The sequence below is a fragment of the Pteronotus mesoamericanus genome, unplaced genomic scaffold (genome assembly GCF_021234165.1).
Source record: "Pteronotus mesoamericanus isolate MK-2021 breed Mesoamerican mustached bat unplaced genomic scaffold, CSHL_Meso_final scaffold_507, whole genome shotgun sequence".
Lineage (NCBI taxonomy): Eukaryota > Metazoa > Chordata > Mammalia > Chiroptera > Mormoopidae > Pteronotus > Pteronotus mesoamericanus.
In genome coordinates, this window is record NW_026555319.1 from 778,495 (window position 1) to 790,635 (window position 12,141).

Here is a 12,141-nt window from a genome sequence, read left to right on the forward strand (position 1 = left end):
AATTTGTTGTAAAAACACTGAGAGGTTTTTTTAGGGGGGAGGGAGAGCTGATTGTGGAACTTCCGTAGGAGGATAAATAAGCAGGACAAAGGAAGGCAGTGTGTACGGGGCGGCAGAGGGTGGGGTCGGACGGCCGTCGGAAGGCAGGCGGTAGAGCCACGGTAGGCGCGGCGGGGAGCAAGGCACGGACAGGCCGGTCCCCGGGGACACACCCACAGACACCCCTAGCACCTAGGAAAACGTGGTTTGGGATCAACGCGACGTTTCAAATCAGAGACACGTCACCCGACAAAAGGGCTTCGGGCCCATTAGCCTCCGCAGGCCTCAGGCTTCGCTGTAACAACTTCCCACGGCTCAAAACTTAAATGCGCGGGGAAAACCTTGAAATGTAATAAATCAGACAAGCTTTGGGGGGAACCGGTTGTAAACGTGACTACATCCATTTTTCAAAGTCCGTACAGGACCATAAATCAAGCTGCGCCGCACTGGGGAGCGGCGTTCGCGTGCGCGGGACGGAAACGTGCGGGCCTCCCTGAGGTGTGTTGCGTTTGTTAGATGAAAAAAACCGCGATTACAAAGAAAATTTCAGCCCAAAGAACATGGGGGCAAAGGACACACACGGGCATTTCAAAGAAAAAGCAAGGTGAATTATTTCTAAATGTGTGAAAAGACTCTGGGACTCGCGCGTGGTGGGGCTAGAAAGCGTCTGGACAGACAGCGGAGCCGGCCTCTCCTGGGCGGGCGAGCAAAGAAAGCGCAGCTGCGCCGAGGGAGCACGTTCTGCCCTCGGCGGCGCGCGCTCACCCCGGCCAGCTTTCCCGGAGAGCGACAGGCAGTATCTGCGCAAGCTTTACGCACACATTCCCTCTGACCTAGTGATCCCACTCCTGGGAGTTTACTCTCGGGATAAACGCGCACCCATGATCAAAGGCCTCTGTCCAGTGGTGTGCGTCGCGGGTTTGCAGCATGGGTATCAATGTGCTGCAGAGGGCTCTGGCCTCTGTGCTCCTCGGGGCGGGCGGGGGGGAGTCGGGGGGGTCAGGGAAGGCGGGAAGGGTGCTGGCTGCACAGCGCGGAGCAGCTACGCAGTGGACGCTGTGTGGTTTGCAGGAAGGGTGAGGCAGGTGGTAGCAGTCAGGGTCCGGCACACAGAACGTCCCTTTTTATTACAAAATCTTCTGCTACCAAATCAGAAGCATGTCATTCTGTAACAGAGCAATGTCACACTCAAGCACACCGTAGGCCATCTTAGGTGACATGTTCACACTAAAACTACAAATCATTACACCTGTATTATTACCCTACCAACCACACTGAAGCAGGCATTACTTCTGCCGGACCCTGTAGAATGTTCTTTGAGTCATGCTGTTAAGTTTAAAGAGCCCAGGCGAGCCCCGGCCGGGCAGCTCTGTTAGTTGGAGCGCCGTCCGGATGAGCCAAGGCTGCGGGTTTGATCCCCAGTCCAGGGCACACACGGGAATTGACCGCTGATGCAGAGATGAGTGGAACAACAGATGGATGTTTCTTTCTCCCCCTCCTACCTCCTCCCTCTCTCTCCAAAATCAATCAATAAAAAAATTTTTTTTTAACGTTAAGGTGAGAAGAACGTGTGTGGTATGAGCTATTGTGCTAAGCTAAGCTGTTCAGGGGGTGGAGGGGAAGAAAGGGAGAGAGAGAGAGGTTGGCTGGACGCCCCAGAAACAAGCAACGGGGTTCTGGGGCGCAGAAGGCTGGGGCCCTGGGAGTGAGACGCGAGCTTTCGGGTTCAGCATCGTTCTGTTCTACTTGAGTGCTGGGACCCGTATTTATTTTGAAAGTATTTTAAGACTGCGTTACAATTAGAGCAACCCATGGGTGATGCCCATCCTGAACCTTCGGATGGAAACTGAAGTGCCCGTCCCGCCGCCGCGCGTGCACATGGAACGTCTGAGTTTCTGTCTGCGGGGCGTCAAACACCGGCACTCGGCCGGCCACCGCGTCCTCCTGGTCAGTTTGCCCCGCGAGGCTGGGCTCCCCAACCTGCTCTGCGTCCGAAACACCAGCCAAGAGCAGAATTAGTCCTCTAAGAGGGGCTAAAGAGGAGCCACTCCACCTCCGACTCCCGGGCGTGTGCCGGGCGACGCGGGACCGGGGCCGGCGCGACCCGGACGCGGAGCTCGCCTGGTCACACAGTGGCGGGCGCCTGGAAGGAGAAAGTCAGGAACACCCGCCCCCCTTCCTACGACGCCTTTCTTTCCTGAAGTCCAGGCCCCTCCTTGGGTAGGGCGGGAAGCGGCCCTGGCTTGTTATTCAATTCATCAGGGAGACGTCAGGAAAGGACGGAACATCTGCTGTACAAGGAACAGATGTTGTCTTCAGGATCCTCATCTCCATGAAATAGGCCCCACGGGCCAGCCCTGTCCACCTACAGAGGGGCCGGGAGGGGAGGGCTGCTGCCGGCCCCACAGAAGGACGCCCCCCACATCCGGCTGCCCAGGGCCCCGCGGAACAAGCGGGCGCACAAACACAGCAAGGCCCTCTGTGTGGTTCTGCTGCCCCCCAGCTCGCTCCCTGCTGAATTGCCATTTGATCACAAACACTTGTATTTTCGACCAGGGAGACACAGAATGAAGCTTCCGCCCTGAGCCGGGGCTTCGGACGGCCTCTGCGACCCACGGACGTGATGTTGGCGATGAAGCCCCAGACGGGCCGAGGCGGAGGCTCCACAGCAAACACGGGTATCGAGTTGCTGTGCTGTGCACCTGCAGCACCGCCCGCCGACCGTATCTCCATTTAGAAAACAAAAATAGGTAAAGAGAACAGACTATTCTCACAGAGAGGAAACCACCACCGAGAAAACAGAGGGAGTCGTAATTGCCGTAATAACAGGCTTCGGCTTCCTCGGCCTCCGAATGGGCCGGGGAGGCGAGGTGAGCCGCCGGCCTCCTGGGAGCGAGCCGCAGCCGGCGCTGCGGGCGCCCAGGGCTGGGGAGCTTCTGGGACCCTGGCAGGGACCCACCGGGGCGTCCATCTGAGAGCGCGTGTTTGTAAGCCACTTAGGGGCGACCTGCTACCTCCAGGCTGTGCCACTGATCGACTCAGTTTCCTCGAGCCTCCCAGCTCCCTAGTGTTGCCGGAGGGACGGAGCAAGACGCCGGGCCGCCAGGGGCCCGCGGGGGGGTGGGTCCTGGCTTCCCCTCCGGGCCTCGCCCTCCGGCGGGAGGGGTGTGATTTCTCTGAGGCGGCACTGTGCGGCCACAGGGAGACACGGGCAATGCCAAGGCGCAGCACAATTCGAAGTCGCTTTTCCATTATTTACCAAACGGAACCCCTGTCGACCTGGCAGAGGCGAAGGCCTGCGCGCGGCTCGCTCCCTGTGCTGGCGCTGGCGCCCAAGCCACACAACCCAGCCCGAACGTGCCTGGGGTGGAAGGGCCTGGCTGTCGGAGGCCCGGGATACTGGGCGACCAGCCAGCCTTTAAGTGACCGTGCAGAGCCTTGCCCGCAGGTATTTCCCGAGCATCTGCCTCATCTGCCACGTGTAAGGCCCTGAGCCAGGTGCCGGCCCGTCAGAGAGAAGCCTGGAGGGGTTGTGGCGAACAGGGGGCCGCTGGCCCGCGTGGGGCGCCGACGCCCAGCACACCTGCCCACGCGGCTGGTGCGGAGGGAGGGGCCAGGGCGCGTGCTCGCTCCTGTGCGCGGGGCTGGGCGAGCCATTGGCCCCCGAGCCACCGGAAGCTGCTTTCCCTGCCCGCGTCACGGCTGCGGACAGGGCGCGGGCCCGCGCTCTCCGCTCTCACACTTTTCCAACGGGAGACTGAACGAGAACGTGCAGGTGGGAGGCAGGCGGCCACACCTCTACCACACCCACGAGCCGATAAGCCGGGCCGAGCAACGGGCAGGACGTCCCAGCTCGGGCCGCGTCACCACACAAAGGAGACAGGGGTCCCACCCGGGTCTGACTCACCCCGCTAGGTCCCCGTGCGCCCATCCCTGGCAGAGCTCTGTCCAAGGACCTGGCTTGGTCCCCGGGCAGGGCTGGGCGGGTTGCCCCCGGTTGGCCATTAAAGGCCAGTCCCCGAGGTGGCAGGATGGCTCGTGGGAGTCAGTGGGGGACCCTGCTCGGCCCCCTGCAGCTGTGAGACACAGGCCTGCCCCCAGGTCTGGGCTGTGCTCACGGCTTCCCAGCAAGGGTCTGGGGACACTATGCGGGGTCCCTCTGCGCCACGTACACGCCGACCAGGGAGAAAACGGGGCACAGTGCCTGCAGAGCGAGTCCTGGCCACCCACACGGGCCTGTGCCCCTGCAGCTGCGTGGGTGGTCCCCCCCACTTTCAGCGACAGCGTGAGTGCCTCCTCCGTCCACCCCCCCAGAAAAGCCTCGCTGTGACGCTTCTAGACCGAGGACCCCCACAGCCAAGGACAAGGGCCTGGCGGCCGGGCTTGGGGTCCCCCGGCTGCTCTGTGGCCTCAGTGGGGCAGGACCCAGGGCGGTGACCGAGGGGTGAGGCAGTGCCGTGAGGCTGAAGGACTGAGACCTTAAGTCGCCTGAGTAGGTCTGACCGGGCACACGACGTGAGAGAGACAGACCGTGTCCTGAGGGAGAACGCTCACAGTTCCCTGGTCACAAGGTTTCGAGTGACCTGCCTCTCCAGCCACAGCTCGGGGACACAGAGTCAGACATCGAGGACGAGCAGAGAGCCCAGCACCGCAGGCGGCTGGCTGGGCCGGCAGAGCCCGCGCGGGCCGCCCTGGACGGCATCACAGACAGACAGACAGGCCGACAGACAGGGCGAGGCAGGGCGAGGCGGCCGCGCGCTGAGCGAGGCAGGAGCCCCCTTACCTGGATGGGCCTGTGACCTGCCGAGGGCCGGATGCACCTGCACACAAAACACCGCCGCGTTAGACTCGGGACTGCCCAGAGAGCCCGGCCCCGCCACGGCGTCCCCGCCTGGGGACATTACCTGAAAATTGCAGTGAAGTAACAGCAGCCAGGGGGGCCAGCAGCCACGCAGCAGCCTCCTCATGGCGTGTCTGAGGTTAACCGGGAGCCACCTGGAGTTCCTGGCGGCGGGTGACAAAGTATCCTCTTTAACTTTCACTTCCTTGGGAGAGGGACATTTTCACAGGTTCTGGAAAGAAAAAACGCCTGTTTCCCTACAGCTTGGGGCAGGCAGCAGGCTCAGAGAGTTAGCTGTGTTCTGTCCTCGTCTGCAGTCTCGAGAGCCTCCAGCGATCAATAAACACGTCGCTGCGAGCGGAGCATCTGTGGAATGCGGGACAGCCAGCCCCAGACGTCCCGGACCAGCCGTCCCAAACGCAGGGCAGCTCGCCCAGGGCAGCTCGGCCGGCGGTCACGGCTGCCCCAGCCAACAGCCCTTGTTCATCCCCGTCCAGGCGGGGAGGTGGCTGGTTCTCCTTCCCTGGTGTCCGGGGACCGAGAGGGCTGCTAAAGGAACTTTGTCCCCGAGCCGCGGCCAAGTCCTCCGGGGCTGCCTCGGGCGTCCGCCTCTCATCCCCGCTCTGGGTGGGGAGAGGCGGTGATGTCAGGCTCGCTGCTCAAACTTTGCTCGGCTCCGTCCTCTATTTATACCCCGGCGGCCCTGCCCTTCCTGGGTCCTAGCTCCAGCCTCTTCCGAGCAGCCGGACGGCCTGCGTGCGGCCCGGCGCTGCCGTCGCGTTGGTGACCCCCGAGTCACCGTCAGTGTCAAAACACACACAGGACAGGAACCGTAAACTCCGTTCAGAGCTGAGTCCCGTTTGCCCAAAGGAAGGAGGAGGGTGACTCACGGGGGTGCGGAGGGAGACGGGCCCCACGCGCCGCCGCATTTTTCCCTTTAACCCTTTCCGAGGAGAGTGGAGGCCACGGGCCCCTTCACAGGGGACTCTGTGCCGCGGCCCCAGACCCCAGCGCCCCCACAGCGTCCGGGACAGGCCTCCCAACAGGGCGCCACTCAGGCCCTGAGCCAGCCAGCGCCTCAGTTTGCTCACGACGAACGTGCGCCTGACCTTGTCCGAACACGAGGACACGCATGCGCACACGGCTGCCGCCATGGGCACGGCGGCTCGGGATGGGGCTGACCCCCGCGCCCCTGCACTGTGTCCAGCGCCCACTAGCGCTGTGCTCTTAGGCCGGTCGCAGCGTCTCTGTGTCACAGCGTGTCTGTAAAATGGGCTCCTCCTCCGCAGGGCTGGGGTGACGGTACACGCAAGGCTCTCGGAGCGGAGCTTGGGAGAAGCGTGATGCTCCGTAAACGCTCGGTACTGTGTGCAGAGCTCAACTATCGCTCAGTAAGCGTCAGCCCTCAGGGAAGTGGCGAAGGAGAAGCTAATGCCCGTTACATGTCAGCTGACGGGGCCTCCTCGGTCCCGACTCTAAATGGGGGTCACGTCCTGCGCCCGAGGAGCCTTTGTAGGGAGGGCGTGAAACCACTGCCGGTCCCCACGAGGGAGGCGACAGCGATGTGCAAACGCAGGCGATTCTTTTCCGCTCTCGCCTGCAGCCCAGGACCCGCCGGGGCATCTGAGGCCCTGGACCGCCCCGCGAGGCTGCGGCAGGCACCGGACCGTCTCCGGGAACAGTTATCTCGGGCGCTGAGATACCGGGAACTCTAATTACACAGCCCTGCTCACGCCGACCTTTATCCTGTTGCTTAGGCGGGACCCAGTGTGGGGAAAACCCAAGTCACAGCCTCGCTTTGGTCTCGTCAGTTTTCGGGCCTCCAGCTGCTGCAGGGAAGAAAGTGAGAGCGGATTCGGGGGAAGGGGAGTGAGCCCCCCCCCGCCCCCCCCGCGCCAGACCCTTCTCCGGGACCCCGGCGGGGACTCAGCAGGGGGATGCAGGCAGTGGGAGCTGCTGCCAGCCTCTCAGTGACACACGCGGGGAAGCGAATGGCCTCCACTGTGCCCAGGCAGGACGCCAACCTTGACCTTTCTCCTCAAGAGCGAAGTGCTTAAGTCGCTGGGAGGAGGCCTCCGCCCCCTGGCCCAGGGCACAGGGCGAGGGCCTCTGCCACTGAGAAGGCAGAACCCCTGTCCCAGAGGAGGGGCAGAAAGATCTCCATGTACCAGGACAGGGGCAGAGCCGCGGAGAAAGTCCGCCCGAGACACAGGGACAGGGGACACGGGCCGCCTAGGACCGAAGCTGGCCAGGAAAACAGACTTCCCACTCTCCCGACTTCCGGGCCAGAAAGAATCCGTGTCCCGGTAGCGGGAGAGAGGCGTGCGCAGGGACGTCTGAGCACGAGAGCCCGAGGCAGAAGCCAGGCAGGACACGGGGGTGCCCCCGCCCGGCCCGGGGGCCACCAGCCCTGGGCCCTGCCCCCGGGGCAGGTCCCAGCTGCGCGAAGGGGCCACGGCAACAGGATCCCCATCCCCCGCCGCACACCTGCCAGACTGACCCGACGCGCAGTCAGGAGGCACGGGCACACACCCACGTGTAGGCACGCGCGCGGCAGGCTCACGCGCACGGGCGCCCCCCGCCCCCACGGCCCGGCGGAGAAGCGCGGCGCCCGTCGCCAGCGCGGACGCCCTGGCCCTGGCCCCCGACACAGGACGCCCAGCGTTCCTTCCCAGATTGTGACCAAACAGCAAAGACAACCAACCCGCCATCAAGAGACACAGCAACAGCCACCCCCGCCCCCCGCCAGCCAGGGAACGCTCCGCGCTCGGGGGCAAGAAGGCAACACTCCCAGACCCGTGGGGGAGTCGTGCCGAGAGGCGGGGGTGACGTGGAGGAGGATCCCTTTCCAGAGGAAGTGCTGTCACCAAGAATAAGATGAGCAGCGGCTCAGCCGCCCCTCAGGGCGCCCCCCGCAGACGTGCCCTGGGCAGGGCAGGAGGCCCTGAGCCTCGCGGGGCGATTAGAGGCAGCCGCGCTGGAGCACACAGGGAAAAGGGAAAGAAATTTTTTTCTAAAAAATGGAGCAGAAGGAGCAGTGTCACAATATCAAATAATCTAACACATGTGTGATTGAAATTCCAGACACAGAAGTGAGAAAATGAGGCAAAAAAAATGCTCGAAGGGAGAATGGCCAGGAATGTTCAAAAATAAAGAAATAAGTTCAGCCACAGGCCCCAGCACCTCTAAAAACGCCGAGCAGGATAAACAGCCAGCGCACCTGGCACGCCGCACGCACACCGCACGCCACACACCGCACAACACACCCTCACGCAGCACACGCACCTCACACACACACACACAGCACAGTGCACGCTCTTCAGCCAACACACCACACACAGACACCCTCGCACACCACGCAGCACACACATCGCATACAAACACACACCCTCACACAGCACACCCCCGCCCGGCACCTGGACCCACGGTCATCACACTGCTAAAAATCAGACCTAACCGAGAGGTCACAGGCAGCCAGAGGAAAATGCATGTGGCATGCAGAGGACAAAGACCAGAGTGGCGGGGGCCTCCCCAGGAGCCGGGAGAGCCCGAGGCCAACGCAGAGACACACAGCTGCCTGCGGCAGAGACGGGGGGGCCGGGGCGCGTCTGGGGACCAGCCCCCCCAGGGCCGGCGGTGGGCGGTGGGCGGGGCCCTTGCCCCGGTGCTGAGGCCCTTCTGGGCAGGAGGAGGCGGCTCAGAAATGAGATTGCGTGATGCTTTTAAAAAAATCACCGACTCTGACTTGGTCAAGATGGCAGCATAGGTGGCACGGCGCGCCTCCTCACACAGCCACATCAAGAGCACAACTAAAGTGTAGAACCACCATCACTCGGGACCGGCAGAAATCGAGTTGAATGGAAGTCTGACAGCTATGGAATTAAAGAAACCACGTCCATCCAGACCGGTAGGAGGGGCGCAGACGCGGAACCGGCTGGTCCCTCACCCACCTGGATAAAAATTCATGGAGGGACGTCTCAGAGCAAGGAATCCCGGCCCCTCCCCACGTCCCCCAGCCCAGGACGATAAGTCCCCACAACTTCTGGCTGCAAAACCCAGCAGGGACTGAGTCGGTGGAAGAAACTCTGGAGTCCCAAGCAGTTCCTCTTAAAGAATCCACACACGGACTTACTCGGACTCACTCCCTCTGCGCTCCAGCGCCGGGGTGGCAGCTCGGAAGGCACCGGTGGCATAAAGGGAGGAGCTGAGGTGTCTGGCATCAATGTGAGCAGAGACCATTGTCCCTTTTCTGCACACCCCCCCATCCCCCGCCATTCAGCTGGCAGGCTGCTGCCGTATCTGAGACTCCATCACCCTGGCTCACCCTGTGTGTCCAGCCCTGGAGATCCCCTGAGACTCCGGCCCATCCCATTTACAGCTGCTAACAGAGGCTTTTCCATATGAATGGCGGTCTTGGCTCAAGCTTCACAACTTCCTAAATCCTGTCCGACAAGCAGCAGCCGGCCTCAGCGAGCCCTCCGCCCCCGTACTTCTTGCTGTGTGGCCCCAGGCCTGGCACTAGCCGCAGCAGCCTAAAGTCACAGCTTGGCTTCACCTGGGAATCTCCAAGCCCAGGACAAGTAACAACCTTCTCAGAATGCTCTATAGCTCAGGCAGGGTGGCCCCGGGCAGAACACAGGTGTGGGCTGACCTTGGCCTGCGCCACCCGGAAACCCCAGGGGCAGTGCAGCCAGCGGACAGCTACCGACCACGTCGGAGCACCGCCACCCTGCCCCCGCACAGCTGGTCCTCCACGGAGGGCGGAGGTTGGTGGTCAGTGGTCACAGGCTGACTGGCCTGGGCAAATCCCTCCCCCTGACCTGCCAACAGCAACCAAGGCTCAAGTACAAAATGAGGGTGTACTCGGCCCACAGGAAGGGCAAACCTCGAGTACCCAGCTTGGGGGATGGGGAGGCTGTGCCACTGGACCCTTCAGGACACCCACTGCATGAGGCCACGCTACCAAGACACAGAGTCATAGCAGCTCTACCTAATACATAGAAACAAACACAGGGAGGCTGCCAAAAGGAGAAGGCAAAGAAACATGGCCCAAATGAAAGGACAGATCAAAATTCTAAACAAAGACCTAAACGAAGTGGAGATAAATCTATGATGATAGATTTATCAGACGCAGAGTTCAAAACACTGGTTACAAGGAGGCTCAAGGAGCTCAGCACGGACCTCAGCAGCGTGAAGATGACCCTGTCAGAAATGAAGGAAACGCTAACTGAAATAAAGAATAATTTATAGGGAAGCAACAGTAGAGTGGATGAAGCCGAGAATCAAGTCAATGATTTGGAACATAAGGAAGCAAAAAACAATCAGAAAGACAAGAAGAAAGAATCCAAAAAATGAGGACAATGTAAGCAGCCTCTGGGACGACTTCAAGAGGTCGAACGTGCGCATCGCAGGGGTGCCAGAGGAGATTAGAAAGAGAAGGGAACTGGGACTCTCTCTGAAAAAATAATGAAAGAAAACTTCCCTAATTTGGTGAAGGAAAGAGACATGCAAGTCCAGGAAGCACAGAGAGTTCCAAACAAGACGGATGCAAACAGGCCCACTCCAAAGAGAAAAAAAATCGCTGAACCTCACACTGTGAAAAGGCAAATTTTACAGTGTGTGAATGATATCTCAATAAAAAAGAAAGAGAAACACCTTTTCAGACGAACACTAATTGGGAGAACCCGTTACCACCGAACCGGCACAGGACACGCGACTGCTCCTCCTGTAGAAGGGGACGCACGAGACAGAAACCTGGGCGCACACAGAGAAGCCAAGACGCCCCGAAATGGCTACCACTCAGGAAAATAGGAAAGACATTTCCTCTTAGTTTTAATTGCTATAGAAATAACATTGTTTAATAAGCAGGAGATCGTGCTGCGGGCGGATAGCACATGTCTGTGAAGTGGAAACGCAGGAGAAGAGCCCGAGCGGCGCGGGGAACGGAGGGCCCGTGTGGCGTGTGGCGTGTGGCGTGCGGGCCCCGCGCCCGCCGGGGTGGGGCGCGACCGGAAGGGACCGCGGGTCCTTAGCGCGACGCCCCGAGTGGTGACGACCAGGGAAAAGGCGTGGAAAACCTAGGACGACTGGTGCCAACGACGTTACAGAGACATAGGTAACGAGCTAAAACTAAGACACACAGAGTCATGGCAAATTCTGAAATAATCCAAAAGCTGGGGGGAAAGGATAAAAGGGAAACAAGGACCGATGGAAACAAGTGGGCGAGAATGTGGATCTAGCTCCAATCACATCCGTCATTGCACTGAACTGAGACGATCTGAACACACCCAGCAAAACTCAGCGTTTCCCGGACGGGACAAAACAGAAAGACCTAGCCATGTCCGTTCTACCTTCCAGAAATACACGGTAAATACTCACACGCAGCCAGGTCCAAAGCGCAAGGGGGCAGAAGAGATAGACGGTGCAAACACTACTCATCAGGAAACTGTTGAGGTTCTGCCATCAAATAGACTTCGAAACAGCAATATTATGACCGAGGAAGGGGATCGCTCCCTGTGGATAATGGGATGTATTCAGCAACAGCACAAAACAATGTAAATATGTGCACATTGAACCAAAGAACTACAAGATGCGTGATTACAAAAGGCTGTAACTGAAAGGAGAAGCCGACAAAGCGCAGTTGTATTTGCAGACGGCTCCCTCGGGAGCCAATAAAGCAAGTAGACAGAAAATCGCTAAGGAGGCAGAAGTGACCGGCACTGTGAACCTACTAGGAGTAATGACACTTATGAAACAGTCCACTCAACAACAGAAAAGTGACATCTTTTTAAGGGTGCGTAAAACACTCACCCAAATAGACCATAGTCTGACCTATTTAAAAAATTCAACAAATATGAAGTACTGAAGTCATGGAGAGTACATTCTCTAATCGTAATGGAATTAAACTAGAAATCCAAATGCAAGAAAGAGATCTGGACCTGAGGTGAATAAAATTTCTAAAATTAGTCTCTGGAGCCCTGACTGGTGTGGCTCCGTGGATTGAGTGCCAGCCTGCGAATCATAGGGCCGCCGGTTCGATTCCCAGTCGGGGCTCATGCCTGGGTTGCGGGCCGGGCCCAGTGTGGGGTGTGTAAGAGGCAGCCGGTCTGTGTCTCTCACACATCAATGATTCTCTCTCTCTCTCTTTCTCTTTCCCTTCCCTTCTCTCTAAAGAGAAATAAATAAGATCTTTTTTTAAAAAATAAAATAAAATTAGACTCTGGTGATGGGCGCTTCACTGTCAATACACTAAAAACACTGAA

The 12,141-nt window shown here is 59.6% G+C and overlaps 1 protein-coding gene across 1 annotated transcript in view; it reads right to left on the reverse strand.

The window, feature by feature from the left end:
• ADGRD1 (adhesion G protein-coupled receptor D1) overlaps positions 1-5,881 on the reverse strand; it is a 54,163-nt gene extending 48,282 nt beyond the window's left edge. Inside the window, exons 1-2 of the mRNA XM_054594087.1 lie at positions 4,944-5,881; positions 4,823-4,859 (exon numbers count right to left, since the gene is read on the reverse strand). Coding sequence (XP_054450062.1) covers positions 4,823-4,859; positions 4,944-5,006 — 100 coding nt within the window. The 5' untranslated portion in view covers positions 5,007-5,881. The remainder of the gene's footprint in view (positions 1-4,822; positions 4,860-4,943) is intronic.
• Positions 5,882-12,141: the final 6,260 nt, after the last annotated feature.